Raw genomic sequence first — 24,314 nt, forward strand, 5'->3', positions numbered from 1 at the left:
TCAAATTTAGATTCTTTTTATTATTATTTTATTTTAAATTACTATAACAATATAATAACACTTGCTACGATAGTGGTCTAACCAGAATAGGAGGTATCGCTTTCATATTTAGATTCTTTTTATTATTTTATTTTAAATTACTATAACAATATAATAACACTTGTTACGATAGTGGCAAAACCAGAATAGGAGCTATCGTTTTCAAATTTAGATTCTTTTTATTATTATTTTATTTTAAATTACTATCGCAATATAATAACACTTGTTACGATAATGGCCAAACCAGAATAGGAGCTATCGCTTTCATATTTAGATTCTTCTTATTATTATTTTATTTTAAATTACTATAACAATATAATAACACTTGCTACGATAGTGGCAAAACCAGGATAGGAGCTATCGTTTTCAAATTTAGATTCCTTTTATTATTATTTTATTTTAAATTACTATCACAATATAATAACACTTGCTACGATAGTGGCCAAACCAGAATAGGAGCTATCGTTTTCACATTTAGATTCTTTTTATTATTATTTTATTTTAAATTACTATAACTATATAATAACACTTGCTACGATAGTGGCCAAACCAGAATAGGAGCTATCGATTTCAAATTTAGATTCTTTTTATTATTATTTTATTTTAAATTACTATAACAATATAATAACACTTGCTACGATAAGGCATAGTGGTTAAGACACTGTCTTGTTATTGTGTGTTTTATTAATTTACGGTGCTGGCTTGAAGATCCCCCAAGTCAAAATTGGCGAGCGCAATCGATATCTGCCTGGAAAGTAAAGGCAATCCGCGTGGAATGCGGACCACATTGCTACCATCATACCGCTGGCGAGAAAATTATGGAGAGCCAACAACGGGCTGTTGCGAAAATGCTTTACAATAATTATACCGAAACAGTCAGGCTGGTAGGGCACTGGGCCCATGTCCAAAAGGTCGTGGGTTCAATCCCCGCCGGCCGAAGACTCCCGTGTAGTAAATGGTGACTGATGCAAGTTAAATCTGTCGAATCACATAGTCCTCCATGTTCCCATAACAAATCGTACCTCTGGGGGTACTGATTCAGAAGTTTCCTCTTCTTCTGGATTGGTTCAAAATTACAAGGCTACGGAGTTGAAAATTAGTAGTCGTAAACCCAAAATTAGGTCGGCTTTTCAACAACGGTTATAAAAGTAGAAAATATAATAAAATACGATAATTATACAATCAATATTTTTCAAACAAGTTTCTTAATAATTAAAATTTTGAGAAAGATCTGTTTTCGCAAAAGAATTTTTAATGCCTAAGAACACTTGTTTTTGTTATTTTAAGGGTGGGAAGACTATTTCAGCAAATCTCTATTAAAAAAAAGACTTACTGTATTAAATTGCTATTCTGAAACTGTTGATTGTCTAGTTTTCTTATTTAAAATTTATGAGAAAAATCTTAAGATATGTGTCCTCTCAATGAAATAAACAGGACTTTTAATTTTATTTCTGGTATTTTTCAAAGACATTATTACTTTACAAAGATGATATTATGCAAAGAATAATACTTTATTATTAAAATTTAGAGAACGAAAAAAAGCTTATATTTAAACCAGTAGACCAGGAGAAACCGGCAAAATCCAGTAGTCTACTGGAAAATCCAGAAGAGTTGGCAGATACAAAAGTGTGCAGTCTGATATACCTCGTTCTGTATAGAGAACTAGATCTGAAAACAGCTTTTCTGTTAGATACATTAAAAAATAAGAAAAATTACGAACGACAAACAAAATGCATTCCTTTTTAGTATTTAACCAGTTTCTACTTTAATTTAAATTATACCTTTTATGATGGAAAACTTTTTTTTAAGAAAAAAATATATTTTCTGCATCACTGGTTATCAGGTTGATGAACTTAAACTGAAGAAATATTATGAATTTTTTTTTTAAGATTTAAAAATAACGATGGTAAATGTAACAATATCAAATCGAACCCATTAAGAAAAGACTGGTACATATATTACAGAAGAAATATATTACAGATTGCATAAGTGAATAAATTACTAATTGTATCGTTTATATGTACAAATATTATATTAACTTTTTTCCTAATTATTATTTTTTTTAAAAGAAAATTTTTTCATCTGAACAGAATTTTGAAGATATGTTTATTTTAATGTTTTTAAATTATCTTGTCAGCCGAAGACATGCATAGAACGCACATATGCTAATCGAATGTGGAACTTACCGGTAAAAAAAAAATTTAACTTTAGAGATAATAAAAAAAAATATTTTTTAAAACCACGTTTTTGTAGTGGAGAATAATAATTAAAAAACAAGAATTTGAAAAACGAAAAACGGGGGGAGCATGAAATACATTACAGTAATGTTATATTAGTGTGTGTATGTGTGCTCATGAGAATATGTGTATGTATATCTGTAATTGTAATTGTATCTGAATGTGTATGTGAAATATGTTTGTGTATATGCATGTGTATGTGCATGTATATGTGGATGTGCATGAGTAAAAAAATGTGTATATGTATGTGTATATGTACTGTTATGTATTTCATGCGCCCCACGTTTTTTGTTTTTCAAATTTTTATTTTTTAATTATTATTCTCCACAACAAAAACGTAGCTTTTAAAAATATTATTTTTTTATTTTGATTTTTTTTGTACTCACTTCCAAAATCTCAATTTTTTCACTCACTGTACACAAAACTTTTCAACTGACATGTGACACTAATTTGAAATAATCGAAACGACAACAAAAGACAATCGCGGAAATACTAATTTTTCTTTAATTTTAATTTTATTTTACTTCGTATGTCTTCTTTCTCTTCATTTTCATGTATTGTCATCCAATTCTGAACTATGTGCCAAATTTGAAGTCTGTAGCCAGTCGGGAAGTTAGCTTAAAATCGATTACAAAATTCCACCTAAACAGACATACACGAAGGCAAGTTAATATAAACGTGGTAAAATAGTAAAATTTTCAAGAGAAACCAAGAAATTCAAGACACTTCCCACAGAGGCTACTAGTAGAATATGGAATTTAATACGACATAACGTTGGAACGTTAAGAAAACGTAATAATAATTGGCTCTTAACAAATTATTTTCAACATGAAACTTCATAAAAATACATAATTGCACTAGAGACATTAATCAAATGACGAGACACAATTAATCTCACAATAATTTTTTAACGAAATTGGAAAGCAATGTTTTAAATTTTTAAGGCATTTATTCGTATGGTGACACTAGTTACACAATGAACATAATTACACAGCATAGAGACACAAATACAGTCTTAGTCCTCTGTGCTTGCTCACTGTAAGAAGAAATTGTACACTCACTTCTTGACTACATGGACCGTATGAAACTGTTCGCCTGTTTTATGTTCATTGAAAGTATGTAAGTCAGATGGAACAGATTTGAATTATGAAAGAGTTCATTGAAAATATGAACGTCATATGGTGCAGAATTGGAATAATTCACTGAAAACATGAACGTCATATGATATACTAGATTTAGACTAGAGTAGAGTTTATTGCAAATATAAAAGTCATATGCTGCAGATTTGAGTTATGGAAGAGTTTATTGAAAATATGAATGTCATATGATGCGGATTTGGACTAAAGAAAAGTTCATTGAAAGTATAAACCGTCATATGGTACAGATTTGAATTATGAAAAGAGTTCATTGAAAATATGAACGTCATATGGTGCAGAATTGGAATAGTTCACTGAAAACATGAACGCCATATGATATAGATTTAGACTAGAGCAGAGTTTATTGCAAATATAAAAGTCATATGCTGCAGATTTGAATTATGGAAGAGTTTATTGAAAATATGAATGTCATATGATGCAGATTTTTGGACTAAAGAAAAGCTCATAGAAAGTATGAACGTCATAGGGTGCAGATTCGGAGTATGGAAGAGGACAGTTTAGTCTCCTTCACATAATCGAAACACTATTTTTGGTGAAAAGTAATCATGTTAAGAAAACTTTGAAAAACTAAGAAACCATTACAGAATATATTTTTTACAAAAATATATAAAAAACAATAATGTCAAGGAGTGGTGCTCAGTAGCTTTAAATAGCACATATCAATGAGCACAACATTTTGCAACTGGATTTCACAATAAAATAAATGACAAAACAATTTCAGACAATAAAGTTCAGTTTTGTCACATAATCCCATAACTTCTAAAGCAGCGTGAATAAAGCACAGGTGAAAGTACAGTACCTATTTTTTGTACTTTCATTCGTGTTTTATTAACGTTGTTTTTTGCTGTAGTCTACAAAGCACAAATTATACCTTATCTTTTGTGGAACAATAACTTCTGGTCAACATTTTTACTCTGAGTAAAATTAACTTCTTTTAAAATAACTTATTTTTTCGTAAGTTATTTTGTAAAGAACACTTGACACTTGAAAGTAGCAGCAAAACTATTGATTTCGATATTTTAGTGTTGAATATGGGTAAATATAAAATATAAACGTACCTAGATTGGAATTATTTGATTTATGCTGTTCTACTTGTCCTCTAAGCGCCCTTAGTCGCCGAAGTTTCAACTCTTGCAATTCCACTTTCTCTCTCAAATACCGTAATCTGTCCCCTTCTTGGGCATGGGTATTCGGTCCCTGATGGTGTCGAGCTTCTTGTTGCTTCAGGAATTTCAAGCGTTGCTCTTTGGCGACTAATAGTTGCTGATGGGCTTCAATTTGGTGCTGCTGCCGGGCCGCCATCTGGCGCAGGTCCGCCAGACTCAGCTCATTGCTTTCCGGAAGCTAAAATAAAAAGAAATACTGATTAAAGAATTTGTTTTGAAAAGCTGTTAAAAATTAAAGAAAAAAAGCGAAGCAAAATTTAAGAAGAAAAATAAATAAATAAAAAAGGAAAATTAGATACTGTTGAGATGAGTATGTTATGATATGATGTAGATATTTCTAACTAAACTTTTAAATTAAGACGAGGTATTTATTAATCAACAATTTTAATACTAAAAAAAGAGCTTTTGATATTGCCCTATTTTGACAGGATTGATCCCTTTATTTCCTAGATGTTTCTTCAAGATTTGTCTGTTCACTGCAAAAAATCCCGGATCAAATTGCAGGAAAAAGTACCGGTGTGAGGATAACGATACTTTTTACCGAAACTTATTACGGAAGAAAAATCTGATATGCCATCATTTTTACAGTATCAATTACACTAAAACCAGTGACTCACTCTAATTAAATAAATATTGCAGTAAAAATTACGTTAAAAATGGATTTTACAGATGATGCACCCAAAGTGCCGGTACCGTAATTTTTTACTGCTCACGTAACAGCCAGCAATAATAATAAGAGTTTCTCATTCAACCCAAAAATATCCTAAGCACTTTTAAATGCAAATATCTTGCCATTCACTTTTAAAAGAACTATTTTTAAAAATAGAAAGGAAATGTACTACTCGCATGCTATTAATTTCAAATATTTGAAATTCAATTCGGAATATTAAGAACATATCATCTGTCAAAGTAATATCAGAAGACGATTTATTTCTTTAGTGGATAAAAACAAGAAACGGAAAACGTTCAATGCGTTAGTCCCTAGAGAAAATTGTTAGAACTAAGACCCGTTTGGATAAGAGCAATGGTCCAGAATGCGATTATTTATATTGTTCAAAATGCAATAAATATGCCATAAAATAAAATTCTACAGATGGGATAGTATTTCTACCCGAGCGTTCCAAAGAAATAAAATTGTATCAGGAAATAAGGCTTTTGCTTTTATTGTTATGCTATCAGTAGATCAAATGTTACATTATATTAATGTGAACGTAACGTGTTAGCTTAGGGTTGTTTACATATCTGCATAGATTATTTTTAAAATGGAGTTACAGCAATTGCTTAAAAATTTTAATAGAAAAAATACAAAATGTACAGAAAATAATTCATTTCGAACTAAAAGGACTATATAATGTATGTATTCTATGTGCCCGAACGTACACAAAATAATGATTTGATGTAAAATAAAGTAGGGAAGAAATTATTTGTATTGAAAAATTCAATTTAAAAGCGGAAAGCAGTAAAGTGGTAAGCCTCGCGTTTTCAAGAGGTAGAATTTTTTACATCCAATTTCTCTTTAGTATTATTTTTAGTTTTCGAAATTTCTACTATAGGGGAGAGTGGGGTCAATTGTAACATTTTTTACTTAACTATTTTTAACTAACAAAAAATTCAATATATTATTAGTATTTATTGGCAGTCGTGTAAAGTAGACTATCCTCTACTAGAAGAAAAATAAATACCTGATTTTAAATATTATTATATTAGTTATTAACAATTTTTGACAGTCGTGCACTTGTTACAATTGTCCCCACTTACGGGGTCAATTGTAACAGTTCATAAATTCAACTAAAACATAGTTAATTATACATATTATCATAGTTGTGATATATTTTTTTATTGATCAAAATAGTAGTGATATTTTAGGAGTAAAAATAATAATGAGCAGAGACCTAAAGGGTTAAACTTTTAACTTTAAGGGGTTAAAAATTTTAATTTATGCTGTGAAAGGTGACAAATAAAATAATGCACATGCAACATAATATAAATGATATAGGAAACTATTGGTGGTTCTTAAAGAGTTAAGTAATGGTTTGTAAACATAAGATTATTTATTTTCAGCTGTTACAATCGTCCCTTTACTTATTGTTACAATTGTCCCCAAGACGCCATTTCAGCTTCATTTGTTAAAAACAATGCTAGTTAATTAGCAAAACTAATCTTTTTTTTATTGAAATGTTAATTAAGGTGTCCACTTACATATTCGGTTACTAATTTTTATTTGTTTAAACAAAATTACTTTGTTACAATATAATATTCTAATACCAAAAAAAGTACTTGCGTGGCGTGAAAATATCTTTTGTGATGTAACTCTTTCAAAAGTACATAAAAATGGTTGCCATCAGGGGTGTACATGTAGATTTATTAAATACACCTTGTGCGCCACCTAGGAACCAAATCTAGAATCCGACACTCGAAATTTTTGCTCTGTTACAATCGTACCCTGTTACAATTGACCCCACTCTCCCCTATAACGGCTACTACAGAGAAACTTGTCATTTTGTACATGGAAATCATGACTTTTTTATAACTTAAACAAAGCTTTTTGCTGTTTTGGCGACGTATGTTTGGCGAGAAGAAATCAGTATGTAATGGAATCCAATTTTCAAATTTTTTTCGGTTAAATGTTATTTTTTGTCAAAATAGGTTTACCTGGGCGAGGATCAGCCAATGATGAATACTTTTTTGCTTCGTTGGCAGTCAAAATTTCATGGAAAGAATTTAAAATGTAGCGATAGAAGAAGTTCAATGTAGAAGTAGACGATGTTCAAAGAATAAGTTGTAAAAAGGTTCCTTTTTAAAAAGACGGCTGCGCCATATAAGATAAAGTTGAATGACAAGGAATTTAATTAATATGCAATACAGTAAATAAGATAAGAGATATTTTATAAAAGCATTTAATGAAAAATAATAACAGCGAAATATATATTTTTGCGAAGCGTTCTATTTACATCTCTGAATGTTGCCACCTTTTTATATTAAAGTCAAACTATTCTCTGCTGTAATAAAATTAGACTTATGCGAACCTTACAAATTATCATTAAATTGTCTCAAAACCTTCAATTGTCTGTTTGCACCAAGATCAAAGGTATCATCTTCAGGCATCTTTAAAAATTTACAAAAAAGTTCTTTTTAAATTTATATTATTTGTATGGCAAAATTCTATCAAAGGGCTTGGAGAAATATTGAGAAAAACCACACTCTTTTGTAATGTGTTATTTTTCATCAACCTGTTCTTTAGTATTGTTTCAGCATAGTTATTTAATCTATACAAATTTCCGAAATTTCTACTAGATAACAGCACACTCCATCCACAGAAGCATCTTATTGACGTCATGGAATTCGGGATGCTTTTCATTCAAAACGTTTTCCTTTACTATAATTAATATTTTCTATTTGAAAATATTATCCCAAGCTTTTTAACTAAATGTATGACCACCAGTAACAAAAGCATCATACGTTAGCACTATCACTTCAATGCAACTACTTTAATCTTTTAACGTTAGAATTTATTCTTAATTCGGATATTTTCGTAGTTATACTTTCAGGGATTTTTAAAATAATGCAGTTGCTTGGGTTTTTCAGAATAAATTTAAGGACACAAATGTTTAAACTTTACTTACAATTACTACAAAGATAAACTTTTGTTTTAAAATTTCGCTTCACGTTTGGGCGAATGCGCTGTTGTAACCAAGTATATCTCTCTGTAGCATTCACCTCTATATGCAAATGCAATCACTTTTACAGCCGCAGGAACGAAAGTGCTACAACTGAAGCGATAAATATATTTCTGTAAGTAGCAACATTGTGATTCATCGCATGTTATCGCGCCAAAAAAAGAGAAAAAAATGCCAAAGGAAGGATTCCGGAGTTCAAAACGACCATGTGTCAAAAACTTCCAATGGCGAATAGTATCACAGACATCGTAAAAAATTAGGAAAAAAAAAAATTGAAACTTTCAATTCTGATATTTTTGAAGCTATGGAATGGAAATGAGGTAAGATGGAAAAGAAACCGCCTTCTCCACTTAAAGGGCTTCGATGTTCGATAATGTTCGTTGCAGCCTTGGGGCAATAAGATGAGAGAATTTCCAAGGAAGGAAAGAAAATCTACTCCAACCACTTTAGATACTTATATTATATATCGTGGAAATACTGAGATTGCGGAAAGAAAGGTAATTTTTATCTAGAATAACCGTCGTTTTTTCTTATTATTATATTACTTTTTATCGATTTTTGGTTTAAGTTTTAGCTACTATTTTATTTGGTTTCGTTTCAATCATTATGTAATAATCTTGATAAAGCGGCAAGTATAATAAAATAAGATATAGTTTTCTGCTAAATCTTTAAAGAGTAAGAATACAAGTTGCGTAGCTCTTTTCGATGACGAATTTTAGTGCTAAAAAATCTTATGAATAAAACAAAATAGCGTGAATAAAACATAAAGGCACAGAAATTTATTTGTTGTTTTGCTTTATTCATACGTAGTCGTAGTACCAAGTATACCCTATACATCTTAGTACAAAGTATATCCTGTCCTCTTTGCATGTCATTTACTATTTTCATGGTTAAGGCATGGGAATTTATTTGTTGATTTGCTTTATTCATACATAGTCGTAGTACCAAGTATACCCTATCTTAGTACATAGTATTATATCCTCTTTACATGCTATCCTATCCCCTTTACATGTAAACCTATTCACTCTACATGTTATCCTATCCTTTTTACTATTTTCATGGTAAAGGCACAGAAATTTATTTTTTGATTTGCTTTATTCATTCGAAGTCGTAGTTTCAAGAATACCCTATACATCTTAGTAACAAAGTATTTCCTCTCATCTTTGCAAGCTATTTACTATTTTCATGGTTAAGGGACGGGAATTTATTTGGTGATTTGGTTTATTCATTTTTTACAGCAATATTTATTTAATAGAGTGATTCAGGGAGGAGTTTACGGTGATTATAACTGTGAAATCACTGAATCACTCTAATTAAACGATAATTGTTACTGAAATTATTACTGTAATTATTACCGTAGTAATTACATACGGCAATCATTACTGTAAAAATTTATGGTATATCAAATTTCTTGTTTCGTAACATGTTCCGATAAAAATGAATTTTACGGTAAAAAGTGCCGGTACTTTAACTGTAGTTTACTTACAGTATGGTGTACAGTATGTAGTTTCCTTACAGTAAAAAAATCTTATAATTTATTATAAATAAAACAAAATAACGTGAATAAAACATAAAGACACAGAAATTTATTTGTTGTTTTGCATTATTCATACGTAGTCGTAGTACCAAGTATACCCTATCTTAGTAAATAGTATCATATCCTCTTTACATGCTATCCTATCCCCTTTACACGTAATCCTATCCTCTCTACATGTTATCCTATCCTTTTTACTATCTTCATGGTAAATGTACGGAAATTTATTTGCTGATTTGCTTTATTCATACGTATTCGTAGTGCCTATACATCTTAGTACAAAGTATATCCTCTCCTCTTTACATGTTATTTACTATTTTCATGGTAAAGGCAGGGGAATTTACTTTATTCGTTGTTTTGCTTTATTTCCTACGTAGTACAAAGTATATCCAATCCTTATTTGAATGCTATTTACTATTTTCATAGTAAATGCACAGAAATTTATTTGTTGCTTTGCTTTTATTTGTTGCTGAAGTACGAAATTTATTTGTTGCTGAAGTACGAAGTATTACCACATCGTACTTCAGGTTTACAGGAACTTGGTTACAGGAAACTATGGTTCAAATTGAACGGAAAACATGGTTTGATACAACAATTTATCAAGGTTGCAATAAATTTGTTTTGTATTACGGTTCAAGGCCCGGTTATTAATTCAAAATTTAAACTGTTCTTTTTGAGAGTGCAACCAACATGTAAATTGCATTTAAGAACTTGTTTTTAATAATGCTGGAAACAAGGAAACAGTTTTTTTTCCTACTGCTAATTTCCCTTCGTTTCTTACTCCTTAATTCTACCATAATTTTTATTGCACTTTAATTGTTCTTTCCAAACAGATCAATGCCTAGCCTCGTTCGTCCTATTGCAAGGAGAGAGGTAATCTAACCTAGTAAAATGCTACAGAAAGAAGTCGGCAGAAGAATTTTATTGCTCATTCTCAGAAGTCTTAAGTCAAGAAACAATAGATAATCGTAGTTCTTTTCTTTTTACTACCTCCCTTATCACTTTGTAAGATAACAAGAAAGAACAATGACAACTAATTCTTTTTTTCTCTATCTTTTACCTTTCGGAATATCATCCTAGAGATATTATCACCCATAAATGAAACTGGCACGAGAAGTTATATTCAATAAATCTACAAAATAAAGCTCTGGAATTCGCAGATGTTACGAAAGCGAGGTCTGTTATATAAAGATATAAGCCGATCATCAAAAAACTTTGCGATTATATGTCAACGTATTATGTACAAGGTGATTATAGAAAGCCAAAATATGAAATCTTGGCGAGCATTTTGCTCCAGAGAAAGGAATAAAATTTTGTATTATGTTATTATGAGGAATGTGCGTTAAAAACGTTTATCCAACTCTTACTGTTACAGTGCTATAGTTTTGAAATATTTAAATAACACCTCTTTTTCATCAAGAAGGGATAGAGCATATGAATTGAGATTTTAGCATGAAAAATGGCAGCACTAGGCAGTGATGAAGAAGAAAAGCTTTACATAAATTTTCGATACAAAGAAAGAAAATTCCAATATGTAACATTTAGTTCTCTTACTCTCAGTCTAGCGTCTGCTCCCTCCCCCCCCCAAATTTAATTTGAGGGTCAAAAATCCAAACTCGTTGGAAAAAAATGGATGTTTATTCAGAGAAAAGTTTTTGTACCCGAACACAAATGAATTTGAATATTAGGTTAAGCATACATGCCATTAAAATCCGTTCAATAGGTTAGAAGTTATTCGGGTTTTTTTTTTTTTTTAATTTTACGTACTATAAAGAAAAATGGCTATTTTCTTTATTATTATTATAATTATTTTTTTTAATTTTTCTGATACAAAACGATATATCTGAAGAAAACAAAAAGAATAAAATTTTTTTACTCGTGAAACAATATTTCACTAGATATAATACTTTTTACAATACTTTAATTTAATAGACAGAGTACTATGTTAAAAATATTTAACCGAAGATAATGGAAGAATCTGACGAAGAAAGGAAATCATGTTTCAGTTTGACCCATTCCATTTTAGACCAAAGATAGAAATTTTATAAAATATGGTATTATTTTCATATAAATATGCTTAAATTACATTCATTAAGACACAAAAAAAGTTTCACGCATTAAAAATAATACTTTATTTTGGAAATAAAATGTTTCGTATAAAATTGTAAAAATTTCTGGATCAAATTACGGTAAAAAAGTATCGGCACTGCGGATGCCGGTAATTTCATACATTTAAATTATCTGTAAAAGTAATTACGAGTAGAAATTAAGTTTTTTTTATACATAGTTCCATACATAGTTAAAATAAAACAACTTTAACTGAAACTGCATTTTACGTATTTTATGAAAAATACTGATTCATTCTGATTAAGATTAACTGAGAATCAGTAAATATACTTTTCATACATGCCTTCCCAACTGCTTGATAAAACAAAAAAAGTACAAATTTTATTCAGTTTAAAAATCTCAGTTACAACGACAGTTAATAAGACAGTTCTAAAATAAAACCTCATTGTGATATTAATCAAATATTTTTAGAGCAACCAAGAATCTTTTCTAGAGTTATAGCAGCTTTTAAAATGATTTATATCCTATCTCCATCTTTTTTCATCAAGTTCAAAACAATAGATTCAGCTTTGTTTAAATTATCAAAGCATAAACACGCGTTAAAAAAAAAAGATAGCTCTAAGTGTTAGGTACTACAAACTTTCATTCATGAGACAATCTAAGTACTTTTTTAGAGAATGGTACTATCAAAAAGACGAGTGAACCATGTAAAGATAAATGACAAAAGTTCTTAAGATAAGGATAGTTTATTTAATCACTAATACTTCTTTTCTTGAAAGTAAAGAAGGGAGCTTAACTATCTACAGATCATACTTAAAATTTTAAAATTTTTGTTTAAAAAAAGTTAGTTTTGAAAAATTTCAACAAGAAAAGTGTTAGATTGATTCTTTATTTATTCGAGAAAGTTTTAGCAAGTAAGTTTTAACAATACATTTTTATCTCTGAAATATTACATCATAATAGAATATTAGTAGATTGATATTTTTGAACTATGTCTCTTGGTTTTAGGATAATTGATACCTGAATTTTAGGTTTTTTAATTTGAATTATGTCTTTTAATTAGTTTAAATAAAATAGGTTTCCAGACAGAATTTTTTGAAGTTAATTATTTAATTTTTTTTCGGCATTTAGTTTTAGTGTATTATGATAGAAAATATTGCTGAATGAATGAAACTTTTAATTACTACACATTTAGCAAAAAATATAAAAAACTGTAGAGCAAATTTAACCGAATAAATGGATTTTATGCCATGCTCTAAGGTATGATGATAAAATTAACGAATTTTGCACATTTATAACTTATTATGAAACCATATTTTATTGTTAATTTTAACAACATCATTATAAAAGCGCTATGAAAAAAATTAGGAGCTTTTTGATGTTCCCATACAGCCAAAAGCACTGTAAATTTTACCATATTCTGGAAGTTTTTAAGACGCTTTCTTTTCTCGGTAAATGAAAAACCTCAAATAAAATCCATTAAAAAAACTGACTCGTAATTAATTAAATAAAAATTCCGGATATATAATTCTTTATAAGTTAACATAAAGTAAATTTTTTTTCCACAATACCCTTAGCATGGATATACTACACACGAAAAGAGGTGACTATACTTTGAAATTAAATAAACACACAACAAAAAATCCTTCCAATAAGAGTTGATGGAGTTTCTCCTTACACAATACATTTCATAATCGAACGGCAGGGCAATAAAAAAAAAGGTATTTCCTATAGACTTGGAAATAATCAGAAACGAAATTCTTATTTCGGTATTCCAAATCACACAAAGAAATCAACGCTATTTCTCTTTTAACTATAATTTTCATTCTGAGAAAATTCTCGGATAGCACCATTCATAAATCGTACCACGCTATTCCAAACTTCACGCTTCGTCAATGTGATTCCAGAGTTTTAGAAAAGGGGAAGATTTGATTGTGTGGATAGCAAGCAAGATAGGAAATAGAAAACGGTTTAAAGTAAAACAAAATTTAAACGATAGAAGAAAGCAATCGAATAGGAAACATAATCTCGAAGCAGTTTTAGTATGTCGATGCAAAATAAAGTAATTTTTCATACACCAAAATATTATATATATATATATATATATATATATAAGCACAAATAATAATATAAAAATTAATGAAAAGAGAGGAAGAAAATTATTAAAATAAAATAACATAAAAAAATTTAATAAAAATTCGGGATATAATCGTGTGATCTGATGAAGATATATCTTTTATTTTCCCGAATTTTTATTAAATAATTTTTATATACATTTTTTTATTTTAATAATTTTCTCCTTCTCTTTTCATTATTTTGTAATTTTTCCATGTTTTCTCTGTATTTTGGATTTTTTTTAAAACTTCTTTTGATTCATTTTTATGATTCGTCTAGAATCATAAAAAGAGTTCAAAACAAACGATATTTCAATTTTCGAAATTATTACACAAATTAAATAAACAAGAATAAGTATTGTCTTCAATGGGCTCAAAAATTATGGAAATTTATTCGTTGAATTATGATTACTCATTGAAATATGAAATCATTAAAAATTAATTTAAAAGGCAAGAATGATTTCCTGGATAAATTTATCTACATTGACTTCAAGAGAAAATATCCAATATTGCACGGAGAAAAAAATTTTGTCAAAATTACCAAACTGTATTGTAAAAACAATTTTGGCTAAATAAAAAAATTCTGGTACTAAAACCAAAATATAAGGTATTTGAATCATTCATATGGTAACGGTTAACCGGAAATACTGGTTATTAAAATTATTCTTATTACCATAAACTCAGTTAAATGCAAAACTGAAAAATAAATTTAGCCTAACAATTGGTTTTATGTCATTTTCTAAAGTATCACGATAAAATAACCAAATTTTATCACATTTACCATATTTTAACACCTATTATAAAATAATATTTTATTGTTAATTCCGTGCTTTTTTGTGTTTCCATAGAACCAGAAACACGGTAAGCTTTACCATATTCTGATAGTTTTGACCATATTTTTTCTCATTGAGAATTCGTGTTTAATTATTCGAAATGAAACAAGTAAAAAAATTGCAATTCTACAAAAAAAAAATTTTCTTTATTTTAATTGGAAAAATCCCGAGTTAAAAGATTTTTTAGTAGATTCTTATGCTTTAAAATATTTATTTAATGCTAAAATAGTATTTTTATTTAGTTATTTTTACTTTTTTTAAGTCATAAGCAAATAAATAAAAAATCAAACTAAAGTTTCCTCCAGCAATTATCAAGCTAATTTTTTAGTTACAAGATATTTGTTTTTGAATATAAAATATAATTCCGTCTGATGAGTTAAATTTTTCATATTTCACTCACTTGGGAATAACTCTATTGTTGAATCAAAATTTTTTCTATTAAATTACCCTATTAAAATCTATACCAATGGAGCACTAAAACTAATAAAAAACTACTTAGCAAAAATATTTGTTTAAGAGGGAAAAATAGCAAGCGATAAAACACTTTTCTAAAAAACTCTAAAAACTAAGTCATCAAAATAAAAATGTATGGTATAACTTTTGAGATAAATGGGTCAACCAAATATGTTTTCTAGTTGCTACTTCAGTAAAATAATTTTTTCAACACAAAATAATATGAAAAAAAAATATTTTATATGTATAATATAAACAAAAATTGTAAACCTTCTTTAATCATAACAAAAGAAGTTTTTCTTTTTTTATTACAGCATCTCTAAAAACATTGATTTTATAAATGATAATACGCATATTTTACAAAAAAATCCTTTTTAAAGGATGAAACCATTTTTATTGTCCTATAACAAGTAACGTTAAAAATAATTATAAATGCATTGAAGTTTAAGTTTCTTAATTTCTTTCAGCGATACTTCAATTTTTATTTTCAGGATCATCATTATTTTTTTTGAAAAACTGGAACTGATCATTAAATGGGATATTAAGAATAATGTTAAAGAGCCTCATTTCTTAATAAGCACTTATTAGAAATATTTTATTAAGTAGATGAGACAAAATTATAACGAGGGATTTAGATAGTTAATTAAAAATAGAGGCATTAATTTTTACTTTAGAGGGGATTTAACATAAGTTTTTTTCCTTAACAGTTCATAATGTGTTCATTTTATGTTAGACATTATTAAAAGTGATCAGTTTTATTTTTAAACTTAATACAATAACCATATCACTTTTAATAGTCATTAATATTTATAGCTTTTACAAATTCATGTACAAAGAAATTCAGGGCCTCTACTTTCTTTTAATTTGAAAACTTAATTTTAGAAATTATAAAAGTTAATCTGTCCAATATCCATGAAAGTATTGAAGTAATTAAAATCAATGCAAAAATTTATATCAGAATTATATATTATTATTGATATATTGATAATTATGCTAACATTAGTAAAACATTATTTTGCTACAGTAAAAGTAACTAAGTTTTTTAATTATGTTGCTATTACTTATGCCACTTGCCAATACCAGCCAGCCTGCTTGAAATCAAACGAATTTTTAAGGTAGAGGGTGCATTTCTGGTTTTTAAGTGGCTCCAAGATTTATGGCCAAGAATACAACTTCAGTCACACACATGTCACAACCCGTTTTACAGGGAGTACCTAATCATACTTCATTAATTCATCCACAGAATGTAATTTTGACTTGAACCGGAGATCTCCCATCCTGTAGAGGCATTGATTTGTTATGGGAACTTAGAGGACTTTGTAACCCCAATAGATTTAAAGTGCACCAGTCACCCTTTAATACAAGGGGATTCTTCGGAGGGATTCGAACTCCCGTTCTCACGAATACTAGTCCAACGTCTCACCAACCAAGCTATCCCAACCCTTTTAATTATAATTCAATGAAGTACGAAAATATTGCTCAAAAAAGAACTAGGCTTTACAACTATATCGTGATATTAAATATCGATATTTTTCAAACATGCTGCTCTGTCAAAAACGTTGCGTCCTGCTCTCTCAAAAGCCCATTACCCAATGAAGAGCCTAGTTCCTAGGTCCAGTTAAATTTATTTTTAATGGTTTTGAAATTATGCAAGTTGTAAATGGTTACAAAGCAGTATAGTTTTGTATTCATGGCTTTATAACCATATCAGTTGTAAACGGTTTCGAAACCTTAAGGTAAGATTACGGTTAATCTGATGGACAGGCTACTGCTGGTTATTTTATCGCAATTTTAGAATGAAAATTCTAATACTGTACGAACTCTGGTGCATATGGTAAAATATCGATATTTCTTCGGAGATATTAAAAAGCCATTATCATCCAGAACTACTTGAAATTGCTGGAAAAATTCAAAACTGCTGTTCCATATTGCACCAAATCACTAAACAATCAATCACATCACTGATAAAATATTGACTGGTTCATCCATCACCAGTATATAAATAAAATACTCGCTGGAAATGTTAATTCGGAAAGGGTAACACACAAAATAAATGAGATAATATCGAAAATAAAAATATAAATAAAAATGTATTCTAGTTTAGAACAATGCAGCAGAAAACAAACTAAGAACTAGATGGAAGAAGTCAAAGTCCCTGTGTTCTCAGTTCGATGATCAATAACCCCGTGAAGCCCCACCTGGTTTCTTTAAAAGTTACAACATCGGTAATTTGATTCATAAAGTTGCTCGTGCGAATCTCTATATGAAGGAGTAGAATAAAATAACAAAACAACTAAATAATAATACGTGGAAAAAAAAAACGAGATTAAATAAATGGATGTTTGGCGCGTTAAAATTCGCCACACGAGCTCCTTTTACTCTAATACGAGGCAATGGAATTGCTTTTAAATTAGTCTACAGAAATGAATAAAACATTAAGAGTAAAATGTTTCGTTTTTTTTTTTTTTATAGTGTTTTCAGTTAGAAGTCACTTTATTCAAGTTCCACTAAAAACGATGATTCAGTTAGATAATTTCAACAAGGAAATAAAAGAAAAACGAAAAGAAATTTTTTAAAATGCTTTATAAAAAATTTAGCCAATGGAATGTATTGAATATTAGCAACGAGTTTCAGCCCAATTTGGATGAACGGGTACTTTTGGACCCACACGTCTTTAAGCCCCCCACCCCTATTTGAATCCGCCCAACACCTTAGCTTAGAGCAGTCTCCTCTATCTTTTTATCGTAGCGAACCGGTCAACATTTGATCATTTTACCGCAGCTCATTGAGAAGAATAGAAACATTGACAGTTTATATTTTAGATTGTTTTGATTTAATAATTTTAACTAAATTGTATTTAAAAAAAAAATACTTTCAAAATGAAATACAATTACATGCGAGGTATTGATGCGGCTTTAGGTGATGAATAACCCGAGAATAATACACAGTAAATAAAATGGAAATTATTTGATGTTCCTTAGGCGGGTCAGTACTATTTGACCCACGGACTGGTATTGGTTCCTGGCCTGGGGGTTGGCGACCACTTCCTTAAAGTATAGAAAAAAAATGTAAAAAAAAACATTTATTAGGGTAAATTTACTTTTCAGTTACGTATTTTTTACTAAATGTGAAATAGTAAGAACTGTAATTTCGAAAACCAGAATTTCTGGCAAACCGTTACCATATGAACAAAAAAAAAATAATAAAATGAATGGTTGAAATAACGAATATTTTCGTTTTATTAACCAGAATTATGTTTTTTTATTTTTTTTCTTATCAGATACGTCATTACCATACAGCATGTAATTTTACAAGAATCTCTTTCTCAGTGCGATTCTGAACAAATTTAAATAATTCAAATGATTTCGGTGGAAAAAAAAAGAATTTTATGATCCTTTTTTGAAAATAATACTGCGTTTAATAAAATTTCAAATCACTAAAAATCAAAAAAAAAAATAATATATAAATATATATAATTATTAACGCTTAAGGAGGCTTTTCAAAAATAATTTTGATCAAACATTTTTGAAAGTATAATTGATTTCAAACAATTTTTAACCGATAACTTTCAATTTTATTTATTTACTTAGCATAAAAAATTCACCTTCTTCAAAACGTCTTTAAACAGAATATAGATAAGTATAAAAATAAACTCTAACTTTTCAAAAAGTTCGAAGTAATAAGATTCAAAATTAATCCAGTTATAGAAATATATATATATAAAAAAATAAACAAATGAATAAAAATAAACACAGCACAAGAAAAACGTAAGTAAAGAAATATAAGTAAAAAAAAAAAAAAAATTCTAAATAAGCTTTCATACCAACATCTGCAGAAGATTTATATCGACATTACTTATTCAAAATAACATTTAAATAAATTAAAAATAGATTGCAATATTTTTCGGAAACAACGTAATGAATAAATATTGCAATATAAATCAACGAAGCAAATATCAATGCTCTCTTTCTAAACAAACTAAAAACTTGGATAAAATGAGAGGGATTCTAAAATTTTCCAAGCATAAAATTTAACTTTTGACTCTCTCTAGTTAATATGTATTCAATATTAAATTTCAGCTCCAACGAATATGAATTTTATGGAAATCTTATTTCTCTCCTTTGCATAATGCATGTGGAAAAATTATTTTAATATTTCACTCCAGATTTGAGTATTCTAAAGATAAAGTATCTGGGGAGGTTGTTGATTTTATATCTCATTATTTCTGAGATCTCTAGTAACATTGAATTAATTAGTTATCAAAAACAAGCGTTTCTAGCTACGAATATTGCAAGTCAAAATATTTATGAAGCATAACAATTTTATGGCTGATAAATATTTCGACTCGCGATATTCAAAGATTCAAAATAATTTTTGATATCAATTTTAAGGAATTGTATGATTAATAAAATCGAACTAGCGAAAAAGGCATAATTTTCTCAGTTAATTTTAACAACGCATAATAAATGAATACGTATATATATATTGAATTATTTCATAGCTGTCAACGAAAAGGGATAAATCCGCTCGATTTTAAAAAACAATATAAATTTTATGCTAACTGTACACGGTGCGCTTTAACTAAAATTAAATAAAATGCTCTTACACCTAGAAAATTAGAAGAGATTCTGAATTTACAATGTTCTTAGATAATAAAAATCTAAAAATTAAAATAATCTGTGGAGAGATTTTAAAAAAAATCCACTTTGAAAATTTTTGCTCACGAAGTACGATATTTCAAAAATGTTAGCATCATTTTATACTTATAAATAGAAAAAAAATTAACATATTTAAATTAAATATTCATAATAACCGTTTATATTAAATTTTATAATTATTAGAATTTTTTTAATTGTTAATTATAGTCGATGAACCACTATTTAAAAAAAAAAAATAAATAAAAACTTAAATCGACTTTTGCGACGCAAGCTCTGTGACTTTAAAAATGGCAGCTTCCATTCGTGTGTGTACACGGCGTAGAAAAGCAATTGAACCAGGATAAAAAACAAAACTTAATATCACAGCTCATTCTGTTGACGATTATTTTTATTTTAAGGAATTTCATTTCGTTTGTATAAAATGCGATAAAGTATCGGATGCTCCGGCGCTTGGAGTTAACTGCAAAGATGTTCCTGCTTTTGTTCAGTATGTGAAAAATAAACGAGATGTACTGGATGTTCACTTAAAAATGGGTATTGATGGAGGAGGTGGATTTTTAAAAATATGTCTTTCTGTACAATCAAAGTAGTTGGACATCGAGTGCAGCGGTCAGCGTGCTAAGCATGATGAGGGGATAGCTGCAAGGAAATTTAAGGATTCTGGAGTTAAACGACTATTCATTCTAGCAGCCATTCCGAATGCACAAGAAAATTAGAAGAATGTAGATCAACTCATTTTAACGAATATAAGCCCTTTCCAAGGCACAATTGCAACCGATTTGAAGTTAGCGAATATCTTAGCAGGTATAATGTCGCACAGCAACGCATACCCATGTACTTATTGCTATGCCAAGAAAGATGAGCTAAGCAGCTGTGACGAATTGAGATGCCCCGAAAATGTTTCATCGTATTATACAAGTTGGCTGACTGAAGGAAAAAGGTTCAAAAAACAAAGCGAAAGATTATTTCATTTGCATTCATCCTCCGCTAATTGCAACTGTTGGAGACAAAGCATTCCTAGATATTATTCCACCTCCAGAATTACACCTTAAGCTTGGTATTGTTAACACTGTTTTCACGCATATGTTGAAAGAGTGTGAAAATGAATCGCTGATCTAGGTAAAAGCTTGTCACGTTCAGCGCGAAATCAGGCGAGGATGTTCTGGGTTTAAAGGAAATGCACGCAAAACACTTTTGGATTAAGAAGAACTTCTGCACCAGTTTAAAAATCTAGTAATACTGAAGTACGTTAAAGTATTTAACGACTTAAAAAAAGTGGTTTCTGCATGCTTCGGAAATAATCTTGACCAAAATTACAAAGCATGTATGGAAGCTTTCAAAAAGAGCTGCATGGACTTAGGTGTCAGCGTTACACCAAAGGTTCATGCAGTTTTTTTTCTCATTGAACAGTTCTGTGAAAAAAACGGTGTAGGATTAGTATTTTTTGGGAGCAGGCGATGGAGTCCGTACATTTTGATTTCTTAAAGTCTCCCTGGGAAATTAATAAGGTTACTGCAAATCACTCGAATTATTCTAGGCACCTTTCGAGCGCTGTTTGTAGATATAATGCTTCACATGTTTAAATTGATGTAATTATAATTCAATTTTGTTACATTTTCATATTTTATCAGCAGTAAAATGTTTAAATAATAAAAGTTTAATGAAATTACAACTGAAAAATCATTATTACATCATTTGTTTTCCTTTCTATTGATATAGAACAATGTCAGATTTTCCAAAATATCATACTTCGTGCGCAAAAATGTTCAAAGTGGATTTTTTTAAAAATCTCTCCACAGATTATTTTGATTTTTTGATTTTTATTATCTGTTAACATTGTAAATTCAGAATCTCTTCTAATTTTCAAGGTGTAAGAGAATTTTATTTAACTTTGGTTAAGGCGCACCGTGTGTAGAGCAATATAAAAAATTATTTAAACAAAAGAAATTTTAAGAATTTTATAAAATACAAGAATTATATTACAGTATTAACTAATAATTTAATTTGAATTTCATGTTTGTTTTTTTTTAGCTCTGAGTAACATAAATATACGAGTTTCAACTTATATTTTAGATTTCTGTGTTTTTATTTAGTTTCAGATACATTTAAATTTATGACTTTGAATAGTCGTGAATTTTTATTTTTTTATATTGAAAGCAGTTCAGAGTAAAAAAAGAAATTAGAATCTCAGAAGGTTCCGATACCAGCATTGGCTGGTCAATTACGAATTATGCTCTCGGCTCGCAACGACCACAGTGCTGACAAAAAATATTCTCATTTGTTGACAGATATCATGGGTTCGAATCCCATTGCCGTCGGGCTAATAGTGTGATGTTTACGTGGTTTTCTTCTCTATGGAAGGAAAGCAAATATGGGCAAATGAAATGGAGGGGGAGCAAATTCGAGTTAGTCCTATAAAAAGTTCTCCACGAAGACTAGTTTGTCCCAATGCTTTATCAATGAGTTCCTTTGTCTTTTGGATTAGGTAAACAACAGGTAAATGATTATGCTTAAGGTAAAGCAGTAGACAATTCATGTACACAACAGTGTTTATAAAAAAGGGGTTTTTTTCTAAAAGTAAATTAAACATGTTAAAATGCAAAACAATAGACATAGAAAAAAAATTCTGGTGAAAAAAAACTCCACAATTCAGGCAATAAAACCAAAATATAAGGTATTTAAACTACTCATAAGGTAACGGTTTACCAGAAATCCTGGTTTTCAAAATTAGTTCCTTTCTTATTACCATACATTCAGAAAAAATACAAAACTGAAAAGTAAATTTAATCATTTTTCCGCCATTCTCTAAAGTAACAAGAAAAAATTAGTAAATTTATATGGTAACGGTTTACTGGAAATCCTGGTTTTTAAAATTAGTTCCTATAAATTATATAAAGTATAAATGCTATAGAATATATAAAATTAGTTCCTATATATTTAGAAAATATACAAAACTGAAAAGTAAATTTAACCAACTAAATAGTTTTTACGCCACTCTATAAAGTAACAAGATAAAATTAGCAAATTCATATGGTAACCGTTTACAGGAAATCCTGGTTTTCAAAATTAGTTCTTATCCTCAGTTCCTATAAATTATATAAAATATAAATACTATATAATGTATAAAATTAATTCCTACACATTTAGAAAAAATACAAAACTGAAAAGTAAACTTAACCAACTAAATGGTTTTTCCGCCATTCTCTAAAGTAACAAGATAAAATTAACAAATTCATATGGTAACGGTTTACCAGAAATCCTGGTTTTCAAAAATAGTTCCTATAAATTATATAAAATATATATAAAATATAAATACTATAGAATACATAAAATTAGTTCCTATACATTTAGAAAAAACACAAAACTGAAAAGTAAATTTAACCAACTAAATGGTCTTAATGTCATTCTTTAAAAGTAACAAGATAAAATTAGAAAATTGTATCCATTTACCAATGTGACATATACTAAATATTTTATCGATAATTTTACCAAAATCATTACCAAAGAGCTTCGGTAAGAAATACGGTAAGCCAGAAACATGGTAAACTTTACCAAATTCAGGTAGTTTGACTATACAAATAATCAAATTATTTCGCGGAGTGTTCATATATTGAACCTAAGCCTTTATGACAGTGTTTCCCAAAGTGTGGTACGTGTACCCCTAGGGGTACAGGAACAGTTTAGCAGGGGTACGCGTTCTTATGCGAAATATCTTACCAACGAAAATTTCAAAAAATTTTATTTAAAAACAAAGCTAGCCATGAAAATTTACGATTACGAATTTTTCTATGGGCTATTTTTTGCAGAGTTAACAGTTTATAATTAGTGGTGTCAACAGCCAGTTGTGAGTTTTAACTTTTGTGCAGTTTTTTTAAAGTAAAAAATACATTCATTTTTAAATTAGTGGTACACAGCGTTACGAAAAATTTAGAAAGGGTACAAAAAAGTCATAAGTTTGGGAAACACTGCTTAATGATAATAAAAAGCGTATTTTTTTAATAACATAAATATCGCAAAACAGTGTATAAGCTATAAAATCAACTAAAATTTGATTTAATTTAATTATTAGGGATAATTAAATAAAAGGAAAAGAATTGCCAGAACATCACATCAAATTGTATTTGGAAACACTTTATTCTATCAACAGCACAAAAAAGAGCGTTTGTCTCAAAACAGACTGCAGTAAACATAAAAAGAATAAAAGCAGGAGCTATATTTCTTCCATTAATGCTTTTATTTTACCTCCTCACGTAGACATAAAATAAACTATATATCAACATAAAACTGACAACATCCACGATTCAAATATCCAAGAAACGTTTATTCTTTTTTCTTTTCCCGAAATAGGGAAGAAAAGAACGACGAGGTCTCGGTCACCG

General features: G+C 29.0%; 1 protein-coding gene across 7 annotated transcripts in view; it reads right to left on the reverse strand.

The window, feature by feature from the left end:
* LOC107455064 (apoptosis-stimulating of p53 protein 1) overlaps positions 1–24,314 on the reverse strand; it is a 453,339-nt gene that overhangs the window by 24,072 nt on the left and 404,953 nt on the right. For all 7 annotated transcript variants that reach the window (XM_043039313.2, XM_043039312.2, XM_043039311.2 and 4 more), the window contains one exon: positions 4,492–4,777. In XM_043039313.2, the coding sequence (XP_042895247.1) occupies positions 4,492–4,777 (286 nt within the window). The remainder of the gene's footprint in view (positions 1–4,491; positions 4,778–24,314) is intronic.

This window comes from Parasteatoda tepidariorum, chromosome 8 (assembly GCF_043381705.1).
Source record: "Parasteatoda tepidariorum isolate YZ-2023 chromosome 8, CAS_Ptep_4.0, whole genome shotgun sequence".
Lineage (NCBI taxonomy): Eukaryota > Metazoa > Arthropoda > Arachnida > Araneae > Theridiidae > Parasteatoda > Parasteatoda tepidariorum.